This window comes from Mus musculus, chromosome 12, assembly GCF_000001635.26.
Source record: "Mus musculus strain C57BL/6J chromosome 12, GRCm38.p6 C57BL/6J".
NCBI lineage: Eukaryota > Metazoa > Chordata > Mammalia > Rodentia > Muridae > Mus > Mus musculus.
Genome location: NC_000078.6, coordinates 119184373 through 119207294, shown reverse-complemented (window position 1 = coordinate 119207294; position 22922 = coordinate 119184373). Strand labels below are relative to the sequence as shown.

The following is a 22922-nucleotide window of genomic DNA, read 5'->3' as shown; positions in this document are numbered from 1 at the left end:
AGACAATGTCATTAAGAGGAAGATTCCAGAGTTTCTTAGTCCAAGATCATCAGTTCAGTGATCTAAAGACGAGACAGCATTCTTGCTATTTTCTGAGCATCCCTTTCTTTCCTCACTCATCTCTACAGCCTTGAACATGGAGTTGCCTTGTAGGGTTCTCTGGGTCAGGGATGTGACCTGGTTTTTCTGACCCTAAGCCAATATTCCACTCATCACTTTAAGGAGAGCCTTGCTTTTTGTGCCAAGCCAACTTCAGCTGCTGAGTGCTTTAGTGGGAGTCGTTGGGGTGAGCTTTCAGAAATATGTTTCAAAGCGTAGTTGTCAGCCAAGTGTGACATTGGGTTCCAGAGAGACCACTCCTCCTCACAGCTGTGATTGGTACAAAGGGGGAGAAAAATGGCAGCTCTGAAAATACCCATCTGTCTGCCCACAGAAGCAGAAACTTGGGGGTGTGCCAAGGGATGGTAATTCAGAAGGAAGAAGGCCAGTGCAGAGGGTGTGCTGAGAAACAGAGGGAACCTGTGTCGACTGTTGGGCCTGCAAACAGGGACCTTGATGAAAACATTGAACATTTGCAAGGTTATTCTTGTCTATACACTATAGTGTAATGTAATTCATATTTAGAAAGATCAGACTCCAAAAAAAAAAAAAGAAGAAAGATGAGACTCTAAAGAGACACCAAGTTTAATTTAAGCCCTAATTCCAATGGTTTCTAACTGTAAACTATGTAAACAACTATCCCTTTAAATCACTTTTTTTTCCTATCTCTAAAATGGAAATACTGATTGTGCCTACGCTACACTTTAACCAATATTTAATGAGGTAATATATGACATAGGACATTGGACATTGCTTGAGATATAGGACTTGTGACTATATATACATTACTTACATTTAGGAAACTGAGCTGACTGTGCCAAAAATTCCACCAGGAGCTGGAGAGAGATGGCTCATTGGAGGGAAAGTGTTTGTACAGGAGGACCTCAGTTAGGACCCCCATCACCTACATGAAATCCAGGTGGAGTGGCACACATCTGTAACCACAGCACTGGGAGGTGCAAACAAACACATATGGGTCTTGCTGGCAAGATCATCTAGTTGAAATGGCAAGCTCCAGATTAAAAAAACTAAGTAAAAGACTGTATTTCAAAAAAAACTAAGGTGGAGAAGTAATGGGAGAAGACATGTAAACATCAACCTCCAGCTTCCACACATCCCTGCATGCACAAGCAGTCTGAACTGTCAAGAAGTAAAATCACCCATCATATAGACACAGATGTGGCTAGTGGCCATGATTTCTCAGTCGGAAAAGTTGGAGGGAAAGAAAGAAGAGGTTATTCCTGATCATGGTGATAATGGATGAAAAGTGCCTTAATCAAAATAACACATCCTATAAGGCTCATTTCATGAAATGCCCAAGAAGGGGTGGTGGAAAAGATGGAGGAGCTGGAAGGCAAGGGGGAAGGCTGAGAAATTCTGTCTACTAAGAACAACTCAGCATTGCAGTTTGAAATTCACAGCAGCTGTAGCTACCTGCACCAGACCTGCATAAGACCGGTCTTGTGAACAACGGGTTATGGATAGGCCATCCTCTCCCTGCCAAAAAATTAGCAACTGAAATATCCTGGAGAGGTGTAGTCATTGTCTTTAGTTGTGTGCTGAATGGTGAGCCCACCAGGCTGAAGTAGATAATTCCAAACTCATAAACACAAAGACAGCCCTGGGTCATAAAACAAAACAGATAGACTTGAATGTGGGAAAAAATATTTGTAGGGAGGAGAAGGCATTACTGGTGGAGGGAGGTAAAAGGGGGAATATATACATGTATGAAATTGTCAAAAATTAATAAAAATTTTGTCTCAAAAGTCACTATGGATGTAGACAGGATACACTCAATTTGCTTCCATTTTCATGTGACATTTTCATCTGTTATTCCATAATCTCTATTTCCCTTCCTTCCACGCTCCAGAAAACCATTAGAAAACATTTGAGATAGAAAGTACCTTGTTAATATAATCTAGTTTCCATCTTGGCTGATATAGCCAGTGTTAGAACGCGCCTGACTTGAAACCACAGTCATCATAGAATAAGACCCTTTATTTCCAAGCAGATTGCTGGCTTTGGAAGCCCAAAACACTCAGTAGTGGGGAAATGCATTTTGTTTATATACACAGAGTTTTATGCTATTGCACAGAAGAGGCAACTGGTGAAGGCTAAAAAGCTGTAGGGACTTCAGCCTGGGCCTCTCCTTCTCATCAGATTCTAGCTACAGAAACTTGGAGTCTGAGTTCCCCAGTATTTTTCTTGAAGAAAAAGTAAAACATAAGGGTTTGAAGAAATTAAGATGACATAAACTGCCAAGAAATTAAAAGGGTGTGGTTTCAAATTGCCCTTCTTTCAAATGGAAAGAAAGCCGCAATGGCAAGAGCCTTTTCTTTCCTTTTCAAACGTAACTGGTCTGTTGGCGATGCTTTTCTGATTTAGTGCTTATAGTGGGGCTAAAACCACCATTCTGATTCAGACATTGCAAAACAATTGAGAAGATTTTGCTATTTTAGCAAAACTGTTTGACATTTAAAGGTCACATGGCATATAACTTGATGTATAGTTACAGGAAATTAGACACCTCTTCATCGTCTGTATTTTGTACACCAGAGTTCAGACACTCTAGCAGGCTGGAAAGGAAGATTAGAGCTGCTTATATTTTATTTCCTTTGCATGATATGACATCATGGGGACTTTACATCAGGAAAATGATTGTAGCCCTTTTGTGACATGACACGTAAGTTGGAAATGCAACAAGTACCACACTTGATCTTAGCCAAAAGGCCAAGAAGCAATTGCAACAAGTACCAAACCTTGTGTACCCTCAGTGTCCAAATGCTGAGAGAAACAGAGTCCTCCACCTAACTTGAAGTGTACTAGAGGAACTGTGACACATGCTGTACCAGTTACTGCCTACTTCTCTGAGGAACTCCAAGCAGTTTACAAAACTGTATCTGGCTGATAGCTGTGGGTGTTACCAGTTGATATGATGCATTTAGATATAAGTAAAGGTCACAACTGTTTTAAGCTTCTGCTTAAAATCTAGGTGAAGGTTAACTGTAAGCCACATTTAAATGTGCCCGTGTCCGCAATACCACTTACCAAACACTTGGAAAGTTTAATTAGAAAGAAGAGCAGATTGCCCTTTCCATTTTTACTGCTTTTGGATCACCAGTGAAAGACATACACTAATTATCAGCCAATATTGTGAAGGCCGAACAGTAAACCGTTAGCACTTGGAGCCATACACAGTCTCTGCAGCACATTCTTCTACCATCTTTGAAAAATGGGGCATTATGACACACAAACCATGAAAACAGACAAATGGTTGCATTTGTCCCACTTACTTTAATTTACTAAGCCATGCTCTAAATTGAGAAAAGAAAAATTTTTTTAATGTTTTCTATTGCCTAACATGATACTATCTAGTCATTCCCTGGTTCTGGGGATATCACTCTTTATAATTAATGACATCACCTTTGGCTTGTCATTTAAAGTTCATACTTCACTTTCTCCATAAACCCTATGACATTCTCTTGCCCCTAAGCTTTATTCCCATATAGAATATAATAAGTATATTTTCCTGCTTAGTGACCGAATTCATCCATGATCTGTTGACTTCAGTAGTGAAGACTCTAGCTGCCTTGCATTGTATCCTTAACACTTAGAAAAATCATTATTGTGTAGTGTCTGCTCAACAGACTTTTGCTGAATGATTAATTAACTAGAGATCAAATTCCCTGAATCATATAACTGAAAGGTGAAATGATTAAATGCTGGGCCAAAATAGCTCTGCCAGGAAGATTACTGGGCAAATACTCAGCTCACATGTAACTATCTCAAATAAATAATTTAGATCAATATTATCCATAGTAAAATAGTTCCATACTTTTCAGTACAAAACCTGAATGGTCACATGAAAAAATAGAAATATCACTTTTTAAATCTCAGCCAGAACAAATTAAATTTCATTAATCCTAAGCTAGACACCATTTTATGCTGAATGACCATGAAAAATTTAGCTTTAGATGAAAAATCAGGAAAGCCTGAATTGAAATCATTTATTGCTATGTCATCACAAGCATCTTTCTTGGTTTGTCTAGTTATTTACGGGCTGCTTTGTATATAACAACCTGCAGAAATTGATAGTTTAAGAAGCTAGAATTCCAATTCCTTCTTAGAGGAGTTGTCAGCACAGTTATTCATGTGATTTTGAAGGAGTTGTTCTCATCTCCCAAGCACAACAGTATACAGTAGACATGCCAGCTGGGTTTCTTGAAACATACGGCACACATGTGGAAACAATAAATTGTCCACTTTGACTAATTCTTTTCTTAAGTCTGTCTTTCCAAAGTCAGATGTTTAAAAAGAATGAAGCTGGTGTAATTTTACAGGGCTCAGTCAACAACAATTAAAGTGCTTGATTAAACTCTCCTCCTTATTAACTTGTTTTCCTATTTTTAAATGTACTGTAGAAGTGAAACTTTTATTCCTGACAACGTTGCTCATAGTTTTATTAGAAGCATACAGCTAATTTATATGATAGCTTAATTTGTTCTACATGGGAAATGTCTCCTTTGTAATATTTACATTGTAAGGTTTCTTAAGTTGTCACAGAGGTGATTTGCTAAAAAACATCAGTGATTTTCTTTTTTTTTTTTTAAACAGGATTTTGTTTCAGGTGGATCAGGAAGTGAACGTTGTGATACTGTTTCCAGTTTGATAAGCAAAGGCTGTCCAGTTGATTCAATAGAATACCTGTCTGTGCATGTTGTAACGTCAAGTGAGAATGAAATCAATACCCAGGTGACACCGGGAGAAGTCTCAGTCCAACTGCATCCAGGTTTGGCAATTTTCAAAGAAATCTGTGATGATCCTTAATTTGCAAAGACAGCTCCTAGTAACTTGCTCACAGTTAATATGATACAACCAAACAGCAGAGTAGCTGAAGTCTACTGAGCTCAGATCTTGTCCCTGTCATGTTTGTAGCTAAACTGTATGACCCGGGACACATTAGAAACCTTATTTCAACCTATTGTAACTCTGTGTTCTGATCTTATGGTACAGTCACACTGTGATGTAATTATGCTATGAATCCAATGAAGCTCTGGAGAAAGGGAACTTTTTCTTACATTTAGTTATTTAGTTGGTAGAGGGCAAAGAGGCACACACATGCCACAGTGCACCTAGAGGTCAGAGAATAAGTTGCAGGAGTTCTCTCCTTTAGCCATGTATGTATGATAATTGTATGGCCATTGTCAAGCCTGGTAGCTCCAAGCCTGTCATACTTGCTAAGACAAGAAAGAGAACACACTTTTTTAATACTCCTTCTCCATTTTTCAGAGTGCAGGAATAGAGCAAATTCTCCATAAATACTTATATAATGCACTGATTCATTAGTTATTGGGAAAAACAAATTAAGTACTGAGAGCCTCTGCTATGAACTTTTAAACAAAACTAGCATTTACTATTATCATAATTACCTTAGACAGCTCTGTGATGGCATTTGAGATTAGTATATACTTTTCCTCATGCATTTCTCTGATATCTCTCCTTCTGTCACAGTAGGCCCCTCAGTCTGACATATGTTTGTAGATCTGGAAAACAACCATTGCCCAAGGTACATGAATTCCAATACATAAATTGTATACAAGATGTTAAAGAACACAGACATAAACCACAGAGCTAGAAGACTGATTTAAAGTAATATTAAGTTATTTTCAACGCTTCATTAGTTCAGTGTGGGTGGTCCGTTCTTGTTTTTGTTTTTAATAAAGTTAATTAAACTAAAAATTATTTCACAATCCATATCTTTATTCACAGCGCAATAAAATTGGCTCACAAAATGTAATCAAAGTTCTATTCATAAACTAAGAGTAACAGTGACAGAATATATTCAAATAAGTAAGGTATAACTTGAATTGTTATTTTGAAAAAGAAACGAATAAAAATGAACTGAGCATACAAACAAAAGGACAGCAAAACAAGCAATCATACCCAGACCAATCTGCCCTTAATATTCCAGTAATCACACATAGATTTTGCCTGCACACACAATCTTCTGCAGTTATAATTGTCCATCCACCTCTAATGACTTTTTTTCTCTACTTGGTTTTACAGCAGGATCATGATCACAGGTTTTTCTAATCTCTCCTAGATTACTTCTAAAAGTCCCAGTTTCTTACCAGGCTCCACATCTTTTTTTTATTAGATATTTTCTTCATTTACATTTCAAATGCTATCCCAAAAGTCCCCTATACCCTCACCCCCCCTCCCCTAACCACTCACCCCCACTTCTTGGCCCTGGCATTCCCCTGTACCGGGGCATATAAAGTTTGCTAGACCAAGGGGCCTCTCTTCCCAACGATGGCCGACTAGGCCATCTTCTGCTACATATGCAGCTGAGACACGAGCTCTGGGGGTACTGATTAATTCATATTGTTGTTCCTCCTTATAGGGTTGCAGACCCCTTCAGCTCTTGGGTACTTTCTCTAGCTCCTCCACTGGGGACCCTGTGTTCCATCCTATAGATGACTGTGAGCATCCACTTCTGTATTTTCCAGGCACGGGCAAAGCCTCACAGGAGACAGCTATATCAGGTTCCTTTCAGCAAAATCTTGCTGGCATATGCAATAGTCTCCATATCTTTACAGTATTTTCCACCTTTATCTGTAAAGTCTTCATGGGGTGGGTTTTTTTTGTTTGTTTGCTTGTTTGTTCTTTCTGTGTTAACCCTGAATGGTAACATACATGGCTCTCCATTATAATTTGGCTTTCTAGCTCTGGTGTGTTCAGCGTTACTTCCCGAGCACACCTACAGTTGAAGGTATGATGTTACCATGGTCATTACCCCAAGTCTTTCTTCAAATCCCTCAGATCACTGTGTCATATCTCTGACTTAACAAGTTGTTCATTAGAGGAGTCATTAGAGGAGAGCTGAAAACCATTTCCTTCAATATCTTCAGAGGAAATAGGGGGAAATTATACACCAGAACAACTGAGCTTAAAATTTTGACACTTTAGTATGTTTAGCTGCCACCACACAATGTCTTATATTTGGTGATACAAATGATAGAATTATCTTTTTTCACAGTTTCAGAAAGTCTACAATGTCTAAATCCAGGGAAGTTCAAGAACAAGATGTAGGCAGATTTAGTGCCCAGTGATGGTTCTTCACCAGGCTAACAGATTTTCCTAGTGACTCCTCGCATGGCAGAGTTGACAGGGAAAGTCACAGGAAGGGGGACAATGTAGAATTAAGTTCTCCAGTATCTCAGAGGATTATTAATCCCATTATTAAGTATGACACTCATGATTTAATCTAAACCTAATCACTTCCCAAGGCACATCTTCAAATACTATTCAGCTTATAACACCGATATATAAGCTATTAAAGTTCATAGAAACTAAAAATTATTTCACAATCCATATCTTTGAGCACAGTGAATTAAAATTGACTGAAAAGATAAAATCAAAGTTCTAATCATAAACTAAGAGTAACAGTGACAAAATACATTCAAATAGAAAAAATATAACTTGAATTGTTCTAAAAAATGGAAATGTTTGCTTTATTTTGAAAAAGAAATGAATACAAGTGAACTAAGCATCCAAACAAATGACAGCAAAACAAGCAATCATAAAATAAAATTAAATAATTTAAATTTAAAATAAGTTAAATATAGCATTAAAATAAAATGTAAATAGATATATAAGCTCAGTAAGAATAATATATTGTTAGTAAATCTAATTAACAAATAAAGATAAAAGTAAATTAAATTTTTTATTAAATGAGAAATAGTATACAGGTACTTTTGGTATAAACAGTTACATGGTGAGAAGTGCTTTGTGTTCATTCAGACTTTCAAGGAACAATTATACCTGTATCATGCAAACTCCTATACAGATTTGCAGTAGGCCTATAAGATACTTAGTTGTTGTGAGTCTACCTTCACTGTAGCAAATCAAAGCAGACTGCATTTGCTAAGAGCCACTGTGTCCTGACAAACAAAAGAATACACATATTTGAACAAGAAGATGTTACTGTGGCAACTACAAGTCTCCAAAAACACTGTTACATTATATTTAGTAAGGGTGAGATTATCCCAATCAAGTTCAAATGCAGTTTCTCTAACAGACCGGCTTATTTCCTTAGAATATGTTGCTAAAAGTGGATTTGCTAGGTGAGTTAGCTTTATGTCACTGTGACAAAATACTTCAGAGAAATAACTTACAGATTTGTTTTGTCTCATGATATCAGCATTTCCATCCATAATCATTCGGCTTCACTGTTTTGGGGCCTATGAGACTGTTTATTATGGCATGCAGATGAGACATAAACATGCACCATTTCATGTTGGTTAGGGGCAAAGAGAAAGAGACAGGGGTCCAAATATACTTCCAAAGGCATGTCTCCAGTGACTAACTTTATTCAGTTATGCTTCACCTCCAACAGCACTGGAGAATGGATCAGACATTTAACATATTGGGTCCTTGCAAACATTCAAGTTTCAAATTGTAACATTGTGTTAAGGGGAGAAAAATTGTTTAGATTTGTAATGTATATTTATTCCCATAAAATTCATAAGAAAAAATGAGATTCACTTAGATTTATGTGAGCCAAGCTTCCTTTCTTATTTAATGTCTTCAATTTCTAATCAAAAATTGTATTACATTTATTTAGTGTGTGTTTATCTGTGTCTGTGTGTAGGCAAAAATACTATAGCTCATAAGGGGAGGTCAAGGGACAATTTGTGGGAGTCAGTTCTTTCCATAATATGAGTCCCAGGGATAAAACTTGGGTCAGCAGCCGCAGGCCCAGTCTTCAGCATTCTCAGTGTAATAGTCTGTGAGCTATCTGCTCTCAGCCTCCCCATGCCAGTACTAGGATGCTTGAACATCTGTGATAAGCTGACTATTTCTAACCATCTTTTCTTAAGTGTTTGGTGTGATTTTCTTGTCCATACTAATATGCCAGTCACCCTATTTTATAATTAAACACTAATTTCCAGCAGGTTATCCTGGTTTATATATTATTTATCTCTAAGAAATGTGACTATATCCTTTAAGTGCCCTGTTCTTCAGAAAATATTTGCAATGTAGTATGTATAATTTGCATGTTTCTGCTTATGGGTTCATGTAATTTATATACATCAATAATTACAACTTTTCCCCTTTTGGATCTATATTGTTTTAGGTATTCTCAGATTATAGGAAGATAAAAAGGCTTCAGAGATGAAAAGCAAGCCCTATTCTTAAATTTACTTAGAATCCAATAGAAATAATGGCAATAATCAATAATATATGTGTTTTTATTGTGTGCCAAATACAGAACTAATCTTATAGTGTAAAACTATCTTGTAGTAGCTTGTAAAAATTGAAAGACAATAAAGATGTTATGTCTGGAACCTCATAATTATATAGAAAACATTAAAATGAGAGTATGATCCAGTTGCCAGAAAAACAAGAGAAGGAAGCTCACCCTGGTCCAAGGAGAAGTAGCTTACTGAACAGTGTCTTAAAGCAGTAATTACACGAAGGAAAGGGAGGTTAGCTTACCACAGCCAAAATGAACATAAAGCAGACATGGAAGCATGTGTTTGCAGAGTATTTCTGGGAACTTACAAGCAGTTTTATTTTGTTAGACTTAAGACGAGGGTAGAGGTGCTTCAATCTGCCATAATTAGTTACTTGAGCTCCGTAAGCAGGCAAGTACATATACAAGTTTGAGCTTTAACAAAAGAAGCAAACAACAACAAAAAACAGAATCCATGGTGTAGTGTCTGGAAAAGCTCAAGGCCAAGGAGGAAGGTGAAGTAAGAAGGGAAAACGTAGACAAAGCTAAGACAGGGAGGAGAGATTCAGGGGGAGTTGAGTTTTAGGCCAATCTGAGCTACATAGTGAGGTCCTGTGTGAAACAACAATAAAATGAAAAGATGGTAAGAAGAGGACACAAGATGGGAGGGGAGAAATTCATAAAGACAAGAAAATACCAAGGAGGAAATGTTATGGTCAGCCCCAGATTATAGTCAATTATAACCATTTTCCACATAGTTGGCCTTGACTATCAACTATGTTTAGTGGTTTGATGGTTTAATGTGGGCGACAGGATCTAAAATTAGTTAGAAAATGTGGTTTAATTCACAACAAATACACACACACACAAACACACACACACACACACACAGAGAGAGAGAGAGAGTATAGTCTTCACATTCACTTGTACTCCTTGAAGAGAAGCTGATGAAGAAAAGAAAGTATGTGTTCCATGGCAGCAAAGGATTCGAACAAAAACTAAAACATTGTCAGAAACTTATTTCTCGTTGTCCAAATTTTTCCTCTTCATGAGTCTGGTAAGAAAAGGATACCAGCAACATAATCGACATCACCCTTTATCCTCCATACTCAGAGCAAAATGACATGAGTGACTATGAACAACTACACATGAGCTGAAGATACACTGACTAAACCTCTCTAGTAAACTTCAATCTAAACAGTTGTCCATCACGTCTTACCTTTCTAAGTATTTGGAAAGTAAACTTCAGGTTCGTTTCTCTTTACATAGAAATAAAATATGATTGAATATAACGGTTTCATAATGTCTAATAATTGAAATAATCCAGTTTGTTTTAAAATAATAATAGGAATGATTGAACATGGGTCTTTGTCTTAGTTACTTTTCTGTTGATGTGATAAGACATCATGACCAAAGCAACTTATAAGAAAATGTTCATTGGAATTATGGTTCCTGAAGGTTAGATTCTATGATGACACAGCAGAGACATGGTAACAAGAACAGCCTAGAACTCCCATCTTGATCCACATGTAGAAAGTAATAAAAAACATACTGGGAATGGAAAGAGTCATTTGAAACCTCAAAGCTCACCCCTAGTGACATAGCTCCTCTAACAAGACCACATCTTTTAATCAGCTCCAAACAGTTCCACTAGGCACTAAGCATGAAGTACTCAAAGATTTAAGCCCATTGGGACCCATTTTCACTCTAACTACCATAGTCATGAAAAAATAATGTAATTCTTTAAATAAAATTGCCTTAAAATTCATATATTACCAGTAATGAGGAATGAATAAAAGTTATTCTTTAATTTAGTTATTTATATATTTATGTGTGTTTTGCCTACATATATGTTTGGGCACCACTTGTACACAATGCCATCAGGGATCAGATGAGGGTTTTGGATCCCTTGGGATTGGAGTTACATATGGTTGTGAGCATCATGTGGGTTCTGGAAATCAAATCTGAGTCCTATGGAAGAACAGCTCATGATCTTAACCACTGAGCCATGTGTTTAGCTCATGAAGCTATTCTTGCAGGAAGAAATATCAAGAGTGATTAGCTCTCACTTCTCTTCCTTCCTCACCGTTGTTAGTCTCTTTGTTTTAAAACACTGCATCGCACCAAGTGTTTGATGAGCATGAGGTGTTACCACTTCAGTCCAGAGTTCCATGGTCCACCAGCATGGTTTTGCTGTTACTTTCATAGTTCCTTTGGTAGCATTCCTGGGAAACAAGACAAGCCCTGGCACACCAAGCTAGGTGGTGGCCAATTTTTAATTAAATAGGACATTTTGGAATTTTATAATTTAGATATCCTAAAGTTTCCATGTAATCTCACAAAATCACTTATAATTGGACAAAGGGCATAGTTTGGGTTGAATATAAATAATAGACTTAAGAGTAACTTGGGCAACATTCAATTAAAGAATGGTTTGATCAGCTAATATATACCAGTTTGTAGAATATATGAATGTAGTGCATCTATCTCTGCATAGCTGATCTCCCACAGTTCCTCTGACATTAAAATATTGCTACTTGCATTAACAGCCCTGCAATGGTGACAGCCACAGATCTTAAGCAATATATCTATACATATTTCTCTATATTACAAAACCCACAGCTAATTTTTTCCATATACATAATTGCATAATCCAAAGGCAATATGAGAGCACATTATGGGTAATGAGTGAAATTCACAGGCAAGGAAGGCATGGTAATGCAAATTTGATCCCATATTAACAAGCAAAGTGAGATTTGGAGTCAACCTGTATAGGGCTATCTACCCTGAACTGGCAAAACCTCACTGGCAGTTCAGGGTTCTGGAAATGTAAATATAACAAATATTGTTTTCCTGGGCAATGACTACAAGATCAAAATATAGAAAGTTTTTCTTTAAAACTTTCTTATTGAGGTTATTGGCAACTTATCTTATTGAAGTTTTAGCCCACGTTGGGGACTGATCTAGGTATCTATGCAGAGGCCAGCATCTAGATAATCCAGGATCCTGTCACAATGGTCTCCAAGGCTTTCTCATCACCTCTTCTTTGCTGAGCCAGTGAAAGGAGATTTTGCTGGCTAGGCTGTGAACAAATCTTGTCAGCATAGAACTCCTGTGTGGCTGGCATTTGCCTGAAGTGTCTTCAGTAGCTTAGGCCCCCAAGTAAATCTTTACAGCTGCTGCACAAACTGCCTTTCACTGAGGTCACCAACCCACACAATTGCTGAGTTCTCTGCACAGTCTGCTGAAAACTGACACATCTAGCATCATCTCAAAAAACAAAGAGCCATTCATTGTCAGACAGAACCACCATAAACTACAACGATCCACCAAGGTAAAAACACCTTATGGCTAAAGCCTAAGCCCTTTAGCAATCTTCCCAAGCAACATTCCAAAAAAAAAAAAAAAAACAATTACACAATTTATATATTTCTTAAGTGTTGACCTATGTGTCAAGCCCTTCTGCATGAACTATGCTCTCCAGTTGTGTTCTGTGTTTTTCTTTTCTTAATCTGGCCCCGTATACTAATTTCTGATGCTCGCCTACATTTAAATTCCCACTTTAATTACAGATGTTTCTACTGGTACTTGTCATCATGGACCCAAAGGGTGAATAGAGCAAATGCTCTCTGAATGCAGCCCAGCTCCTAAAGTGGACTGGGAGAATGGACAAAGCTAGGTTATGCTTACCTCACTTTTCCTTCCAAACTTAGGGGAAGCAGAACTCAGAGCACTACATTCATGGGGTTTCCTACTCAGGCAGCAAATTAGAAACGAATGAAAACCTCTCTTTTTCTATATTTGTTCTTATCTGCCAGTAAAACCTTATTATTTTGATAGGTTAAATAGTTCAGACTGAAAAACATTGGAATTGTAAAAGAATTTAAAGGAAAATACAGGAATGATTAATTGATTAGTGAAATCTTTTAAGTATATCATCCCACTCACTATGTGGCTATACAGGTTGTAATTTATTTTTATAAATATTTCCCAGTTGAAATGTCCTCTGTATATGAGCAGTTAATGATCTGAAATCATTTAACTTATTGTTTTGAAAGGAGAAATTCACAAATTTTAAGTAGGTGACTATTCCTAGCATATTTTAAATGCAGACCCAGAATCTCTGAAGGGTCAAGATGAATAACCCATGTCCTATGTCAAATCATAAAGTGGCCAAGAACTAAATAACCTGCACTGCAGACAGCTACCCTTGGGCAACTCTACCTGTCTTGGGAGTAACTGTGCCTTCCAGGCCAGTTATTTTGCTCAAGGCCTCTGTGATCTTTCTTCAGCATACAAGCCCCTCTATGTGTTGAACTAATAATTTCCACACCTTCAACATAGTATGCCTTATTTTCTGCTCTAACCCACTGACTTACCCAGTAATCTATAGGAGGAAGCTCATCAGCTGATTCATAATGTATCAGTCATCATCTCAAAGAGTTTCATGTACTGTCAAGTGCCAAAGGATTCACATCTCATTGACAAAGGCCTTACTGCAGAAGGATGAATTAACACCTACATAGAATAAAAAGTCATTTTCCGTAAGGAGTCTTTCTGATTGGCCTCAGTTCATTCCCTGAGCACAGCCACCTTAGACCTTTTCCAGACAGAATGCTGCTTTATTACTTTGCATTGTGGTTTCCCAGCTCTGATGGCAATGGACAATTTGTGTTTATGTAAATGATTCCTCCTACATTTGTACTGAGCTGGTCAATTTTTTGATTGTATATTGTCTATAGAACTGTCAGAAATTCATTGTTGTAGCTTAGATCTGAGGCATCCGTCATGGCTATTTGTTTGAACACTATGTCCCCAGCTTCTGACCCTGTTCTGAAAGGATATGGCTGGTCACTGTGAGAGGCTTTCAGGAGACAAACCCAACTCTGCTATCTTCTGTAACACTCTGATTCCTGATCAACAAAGATAAGAAAAAGTGGATCATCAAGCTCCTGCTGCCCCAACTGCTATGCCATCCCCACTAAGATAACTGGCCGTATCCTCTAATCTGTGAACTCAAATAATCTGTTGTTTTCACTTATGTTACCTCTATCCAGTGTTGAGTCATGTGCATAATGATACACAGTGGCAGTCACACAATAAGAAAAGTAACTTGCTAGTGTGTAAGCTTACTATAGTTGTGCTGCATAATAAAGTATCACTGAGGGCTGAAGAGATGGCTCAGTGGTTAAGAGCACCGATTGTTCTTCCAGGGGTCCTGAGTTCAATTCCCAGCACCATGGGATCTGATGCCTTCTTCTGGTGTGTCTGAAGCAACGGCGTACTCATATACATAAAATAAATAAATAAATCTTAAAAAAAATAAAAATAAAGTACCACTGAAAGCCACCAAGATGGCTCAGTGGCTACAGGTGCTTGCCTGTAGAATCCACCTGTAGCCTGATGAATCCAGTTCAAACTCTGGGATCCACCAGACAGAAGCACAGAACTGATTCTGACTCCTGCAAGTTGTTGTCTGGCCTCAGCATTATGTTGTGACCAGTGTGCTTACACACATGCAGGCAGGTGCGCACACACACACTCCAAATACAAATGAAAATGTCACTGACTTACTGACATCTAAGATGTGTAAATAAAGACTACATGATGTTTTTCTTTCTTTGAATTAGGAGCTGAAGCTAATTTTATGTTAAAAGTCCGTCCTCTGAAGAAATACCCCGTGGATCTTTATTATCTGGTTGATGTGTCAGCATCAATGCACAATAATATAGAAAAATTGAATTCCGTTGGAAATGATTTATCTAAAAAAATGGCCCTTTATTCCCGTGACTTCCGTCTTGGTTTTGGCTCATATGTGGATAAAACTGTCTCGCCATACATTAGTATCCACCCGGAAAGGATCCACAATCAGTGCAGGTAGCTAATGTTTCATGTGGATAATAGTAAAAGAATCTTTCTTATGTTGTTTGTTCTTATATGAAGACTTGCCATGTTTCAAAATATTGCCTTATTAAATAAAAGTTATTTTATTTACATTTGGGAAGGATATTTGTTCCTCTCTGGAGACATTTAAGTGATATTTCCTCAAATATTGTTTATTTGCTTTTTTCATACAAGAAAACCTTACCTTTTATTAGTAATTGTGTATGAATTTATACCAATGAGGCTGACGTGCATATAAATACCTCTGGGAATACTATATTTCTCCTTTGTGCATGCTCCAAATTTGTTGATTTTAGCTTTGACACATTTTAGAATATTTATCATCTCAATGCTACACTAACATCTTACTATATTGTAATATTGTATACTTACATTGTTAATGATATAGCCAACTGTCTCAAAGACATAGATCAAAAATTACAAATTTGATTCTAAATAGTATCTACCTCCTCAAGCAAAGAAAACTATCTTTGAGCATGCAAGTTTCTACATAGTATAAATTTTCATAGTATAGATTTTCAGAGAAATGACTCTGTAAGCCTCTCGTCCCATAAATCATTTTCCTTAAAGGTATTTTCTCTCTCTATAAACTGCTCAAATCATTTCACCCTACACATTCAAACTTGCAGAAATAGTTATCAATTGTATGGAATGGTATTAAGTTATCTTTTAAGGGACTTTGAGAAGTCTTCTCCTATTTGTTTATTTCTTTATCCATTCATTCATTAAAGTTTTCTGTGATGAGGTGTTACTTTGTAGTTTAGACTGACCCAGAACTCACAATCCTGATGCCTCTGTCTCCCTTGGACTTGGGTAACATTATGCCAAGCTTGAACAATCTCCTTGAAGGAGAGCTTACCCAAGGAATGAGTCTCTTTCTGAGATGCAAGAGTGTTTACCAAAGTCTTTCTCATAAGATTTAATGCTCACTAATAGTTCCACAGCAAGCTTCATTTGCAAAATTAGTGTGATATCTTTTTAGAAATAAAAATGCTACTTACACTGAATTCCCAAATTATCTCCCTGGATGTGTTTCTCATCAGCTCCAAAACAAAACTGTGCTAGGAAATTAGTACAAATTCTTATGTTTCTCTTAAAAATTCAGCCATCATTAGCATACTAAAGTGCTTCATTGACCTGTATTCATGAAACACATAGAATCTTCATTTTTGAACATCAAACCTTATAGCTCTATATTCTGCTCACAAAAAAGTGTTCATCAACATTAAATTCTCCAATCTTACAGATATTTTGATACAAAAATTTCCCCACCCCTCCAAAAACCCACTTCTTTCTTACAGAAACTACATAATTTGACTGTTAATAGTACTTTGAAAACTTTAAGGAAGCATAGAAAACTAGATTTTGAACTTCCTTTTCTTACACAGTGACTACAATTTAGACTGTATGCCTCCCCATGGATACATTCATGTGCTGTCTCTGACAGAAAACATCACTGAGTTTGAAAAAGCAGTCCACAGACAAAAGATCTCTGGAAACATAGACACCCCTGAAGGAGGTTTTGATGCCATGCTTCAGGCTGCCGTCTGTGAGGTAAGTAGTTTTTCATGCTGGGTGCCTGAGTGCTCAGATGTAGCTGAGGGTGCAAGAGTCTTATGTTCTAGTTGATTTGTGCAGTGGAAACAACATGGAGAAATACATTTTAAAAAAAATCTCATTTCTCATCACTCTTGAAATTCATTTTGCTATATACCTGGATAGCAGGGCCAGGTTGGGAAACGGCTATAGAGAGAAGATAAGCTCTAACAAAGAGAATGTGTTTTGCTTGTACACACCTCAAAACAGATCCAGAAAGAGTCTTGTGTTCCACTCCTGTCATGTCATTTGGCTTATTCTTCCTCCGGTGGACCATATGCCCCTATAGTCAGGAACTAGAGTGGCCAGATGATAGTGAGGAAGTGAAGGGTAAACAAATACTTAGGCATGCTATTTTAGAGACTGTACATCATTCAAGCCTGACAATATTTGTTAACTCAAACATATCGTTTACTTGAGGCAAAGACCACAGTGAGATCCATGTCATTGTACAGGGTCTAATTACGTGTTTATTTTAAGAGTCATATTGGATGGCGAAAAGAAGCTAAAAGATTGCTGCTGGTGATGACAGACCAGACATCACATCTTGCTCTTGACAGCAAATTGGCAGGCATAGTGGTGCCGAATGACGGAAACTGCCATCTCAAAAACAATGTCTACGTCAAATCGACAACCATGGTAATGTAGCAACAGCCTTTCCTAGCTATGATGACTCCTTAGGCTAAGATGAAAGTTAAAATAGTCAATTCAGCCACCCTTATCCCAGGAAATTACCTAAAAGCAATATGCAGAACCAAAATGGGCCAGGAACCAACACCTATGGAGCAGAATACTCTACAATTACTTGTCGAATAAGTTGATGTCTAAAAGTCACTGATACTGTCTAGTATCTGACTCTGAAAAGCTACTAAGAACTGTAGAGGTTTTTAAATTTTATTTATTTTTGTTGTTGTTGTTGTTGTTTTTTAAACAACGTGATACAAGGGCTTATTTTCATGTGATTCGAAGGTCTTTAAAAGAAAGAAAAATGTGGCTTTGCTTTGTGGAAATAAGCTACTTCTATGAGTTTGGTATCTATAAATAGAATAAGAAGTGACAAAAGAAATGGAAATGGTCTGAGGAATCTTCAGAATATAATACTAAAGAAGCTAAATAAAGATCATGAGAAGAAGCATAAAACAAGGCAGGCTTTGTGCGCCCACTCGGATCATCCTCCTGCAACACAGAGGGCTGCTAGGGCTGCTAGAGCTGCTTGGGCTGCTTGGGCTGCTAGGGCTGCTAGGGCTGCTTCAGGGATGCAACTTGTCTGAATTACTTTCCAAAAGTTTGCATAAGATTTGAATCATGTATTTAAATGCAGCCTTTCATCACCATATTTTCCCTAGCATTGGCTAATTGCAGACATGAAAAAAAGGGCAACAGGGTATCATTTGTGTATGATGTTGACAGCTATTTACTTGGAAATGTTTGAAGAAAGCTGACAAGTTTCTCAATTCACAAGCTCCATTGCCTAGTACCACATAAACTAGGCATGGTGGTTCATGCTTCTAATTCCAGCATTCAGGAGGTAGAGACAAGAAGATCAGAAATAAATATCATCTTTAGATATATAGCAAGTTCAAGATCAACCTGGACACAGCGGATTTTGCTTCAAACAATAAAATAAAATAACAAAATATAATAAATTCAATCTTTAGCATATTTAAAATCCAGGCTTTGAGGGTATCTTTGAATTTGTCAATCCTCTCCTATGCAGCTATATTTCTCATCTGTTATTCATTTTTTATCTAGCTTTCTTTCTAGTTGGTTTCATTTAATCTATCTTAGAGATCCAATGTGTTCCTTAGCAATGGAGGAGGAAAGAGGAAGAGTTACTCTGTTCTGAGACAGAGAAAAGCTTTTGAAAAGAGACAAGACAATGGCATGTTACCCAATTCCTGTTATTCTATTGAAGTCTTGTCAAGTGACTGACATAATCTCTTCATCCATATACTTAAATGGATGTTGTGGCTCATCCAGGAAGGAACGTTGGGCAAAATAACATGCTGTCATTAAATTAGACCTAGGTTATATTATATAACCTTGTGGAGATAAGTCACAATTTTTCCAGGATTTCTAGACACCATTTGAGTTATTATAATATGGGGGAGGCAGGCAATACATCATGCCCTTTGTTGTGTTCTTGGTAACATTCCATTTATTTAGAGGAATGACCCTAACACTTGTTGCTTCTGTGATTTATTGGATGAAGCCAAGAGAAGTGTACTTGATAATAATTCAAAGGACACCTGTATTTCAATTACCCCAGGTCAATATTTTAAAGATTCTTCCTGTTGAGAATTCTCATTGCTAGCCAAACTGACAAAACAAAACCAAAACCAAAACCAAAACAAAACAAAAAAAACAAAAACAAAAGGAGCTGGTGCATTGGAGTGACTCCTTGGTTGTATCACCATGTGTAAAATGTACAATGAATGACTCTGCATCCTTGTGTGTCTCAGGCTACCTTGATCCCATCTCTAGGCATAGGTCTACCTGTTCTTCCTATCAAGTGCTATGAAGGAATTCTAAATTCTGTATCAGTTAAGGAAAAGGTTAAACACTGCTTCCTAGTCTTATCTCCAAAAACCAATGCCAGTAGTGATACTCAACTTCTTGGCCCAAAGACTTTGGACTTCCTTTTTATTAAGGGAAATAGCAGGTTAAATGCCTCTTGTGTGTCTGAATCACAGGGATCTACATTATACTCATTTCAGGAAATGAGTTATAATCACTTCAGGAAGACCAATGTAGCTCATGCTAATCACAATAACTATACATTGGCTGAAAGCACCTTTGCAAACATTTTGCATACAACATAGAATTTATCATTACAACAACTCTAAATAGTAGTTATCATTATCATCCTTTTACTTACAAAAACATTCAAGATTAGAAAAGCTAAGTTAAACCTGTGTGAGAATGGAAACTACAAAAGTAATGAACTGTTGGTCTAGGACCTAATGCATTTCAATCTGTATTTTTAACTATCTGGTCAAAGTGTCTCAATCAAAAAGTAAAGAAATAACAAAATGATTATCCTGGTACATTTTCAGTTCTAAGTTTTACACTGTAACCTTTACCCACAGAAGAATAAACACATATGCCTTGGTTTTATCTGAATTACAAAAGATAATTTAACTTAAGCAAATTTCTTTGTACAGATTTTTCTATGAGTACCTAGCTGTTGGCATTGATGGTATACTATTAAATAAATCTATTTACTAGTGTTTCCCTTATACTGTGTTATAATAAAAACTTGTGTTAACCTAGTGTTTCAGTCTGTACAGCAATAATGTCAACTTAGAATATGACATTCTTTCCCAAAGGACAGTGGTTCATACAAAATTGTAGATGATGGAAAATATATGTTAATACTTAGAGCCTAGAAGTCCATTTTGTTTCCCTACCCATCTCCCCCAAACTTACTCTCAACCTAAGTTAGAGCTCTTCCATTCACCCGACCCTTGGCAAAGGCCAAGAATTGTACAAAGATCTTCCACCACAAAGAAGGAGACCAAGAAGCACATTGTGGAAAGCATTTAGTGAACCTGGTCAATGGGCGTTCAGATGCCAGTATGACTTAGTCCTGAACACACAAATTCAAATATGTAAGACCAGTGCGCTGGTGTGTATGATATACTCACCAGTGCCTCCTGTTCAGACTTGATGTTCCCTTCTGCTCACAGCTTCTCATGTGCCCCAGTCACTAGTCAGTGATTCTTCAATCTTCCATAAGCTTCCTCAGAACTCCTTACCGCCTGCTCCATCTGTCATTCCTTTCCCTGAATCCCCAGTGCAATAGAGTAGCTGACTAGGTCAGCATCTTAGATAACTGGAGAATCACTGAAAGTAATTCGCTATTACTGCATACTTATGCTTCCTTGCATAGAAATATATTCAACACTCTTGTTCTTGCTCTCACACAGTTCTGTATAACATGGACTTCACTTTCAGCATGCTATTTATAGAAGTTTTCTATTGACCATGAAGTACATTTAAGGATTTTTTTCCAAACTGCTAATGAAGAAAGCAAAGTTAAGAACATACTTGATTATTTTAATTCGTAGCTTAGCTAAATGAGTTAACAAAGTTTTATGTTGTATTCATTTCAGTGTTCTTTTTTTTTTACTAAAAAATGGATTTTCCTTAACATTCAAGATCACAAAGGCATTTATAACTAATATTGACATCAGACAATTCCACTTATGCAAAGACTTGCAATCTTTTTAAAAAGATTTCTTTATTTATTTTATGAATATGAATACAGTATAGCTGTCTTCAGACACGCCAGAAGAAGGCATTGGATCCCTTATAGATAGTGGTGAGCCACCATGTGGTTGCTGGAAATTGAACTCAGGACCTGTGGAAGAGTAGACAGTTCTCTTAACTGCTGAGTCATCTCTCCAGCTCCAACTTGCAATCTTTTAATAAAGAAATTTGTTTAGTAAATTAATTTAGTTAATTATTTTTGCTGCTGTTGATTAAGAAATGGGCTCTTCAAGATCAAAAAGTGTTAAGTATACTTTCACTTCTCAGCATGTGCTTTGGATACATTAGTAAGAATACATTCTGTAACATTAAAATATTTCTGGAAAGCTTGAAGTCTATATGCAGTTTTTAACAAATATTGTTTTTATCTTGTGGGCTTTAAGAACAACAAAACACTTATTAGCAGATGACTGTACTATGTGCTTTAAAACTGAAAACATGCTGAGAACATTTTTGCAGTTATTTTATGAAACCCAATTTGAATGCTTTATATGTTCTCAGAAAAGTAGGCAGGAAATGATCTCTGCAAACAATACCTAACTGAACTTACTCTTAATCGAAAGCAAATGTTACATGCAAAAATTACCTACCCAGGAACCTGGCTCTGCTTCTGTAGAACCTTCAGAAAGGGATTCAACTAATGCCTAAAAACTTAGCTCAAGAATGCTTAAATTTCATTTACAAGTTATGGGATAAACTACCTTGCTTAAATTAAATGTTTGGGTTAAAATGTTTAAGCAGAAAACATCCATTCTTTTTAAAAAGCTTACAAAAATTGATAGCCCTTGCCCTCCTTTACTAAGTGGAATTTCATGAAGCCTAGAATACATATTCAAACACTCCAGAAGCCAGGGGCATAAAGTTAGTGAGTGAGGCAGATCTGCCAAAGCACATGGAAGAGCATGCCTATACTGGTAGTAGTCTTTTATCTAAAAGTTTTTAGTAAGTAATTATTTTGTGCATGTCCTTTTACTTTTCTTTTTTTAATTAGATATTTTCTTTATTTACATTTCAAATGTTACTCCCTTTCCTGGTTTCCCTCTGAAAACCCTCTGTCCCCTCCCCCTCCCCCTGCTCAACAACCCACCCACTTCCACTTCCTGGCCCTAGCATTCCCCTTCACTGGGGCATATAACCTTCACAGGACCAAGGGCCTCTCCTCCCTAGGCCATCCTCTGCTACACATGCTGCTGGAGCCATGAGTCCCACCATGTGTACTCATTGGTTGGTGGTTTAGTCCCTGGGAGCTCTGGGGGTTACTGGTTAGTTCATATTGTTGTTCCTCAGCCCTTTTACTTTTCAAAAGCACAAACTCACAGGCCAGGTAGAGATGCTGTTTTACTTCTCATGGGTAATTAATGTAAAGGTCAGTCCTGAAAACAATCCCACCCCACCCCATGGAAGGGTCTGCAGTAAATGTCCTAGTCACATAGTTTGCCAGTCACCATCCCTTCCCTGTAATACTTACCTGAGATGATTGGCTTGTAAAGAGACAGAGTTTATTTTTAACCTCAGTTTTTGGGAAGTTCTGGTCCATAAAGTTTGTCCCCATCATATTGGGACTATGGTGGCAAAACTGCTTACCTTGCAGCCAGGGAGCAATAGATGGAAAGAGACCCTGCAGTCTTGTCCCAGGATATGCCCCAGTGGCCTCAATAATTCTAATAAATTCCACCAGTCAAAGGTTCCAGTGTTGCTCTCTAGCTTCACAGTGTGCAGACTAGTCTTGAACCATGTGGGCTTTTGAGGGACATTTAAGATCCAAATTAAGGGCAGAACTGGCAGTTGCAGAGCTGGGCAATGTAGCCCCAGC

The 22922-nt window shown here is 37.3% G+C and overlaps 1 protein-coding gene and 1 pseudogene across 1 annotated transcript in view; one reads left to right on the top strand and one right to left on the bottom strand.

The window, feature by feature from the left end:
• Positions 1-22922, top strand: part of Itgb8 (integrin beta 8) — a 75474-nt gene that overhangs the window by 30982 nt on the left and 21570 nt on the right. Inside the window, exons 3-6 of the mRNA NM_177290.3 lie at positions 4714-4888; positions 14968-15214; positions 16630-16795; positions 17318-17476. Of these exons, the coding sequence (NP_796264.2) occupies positions 4714-4888; positions 14968-15214; positions 16630-16795; positions 17318-17476 (747 nt within the window). The remainder of the gene's footprint in view (positions 1-4713; positions 4889-14967; positions 15215-16629; positions 16796-17317; positions 17477-22922) is intronic.
• Positions 2670-2841, bottom strand: Gm52023 (annotated as a pseudogene).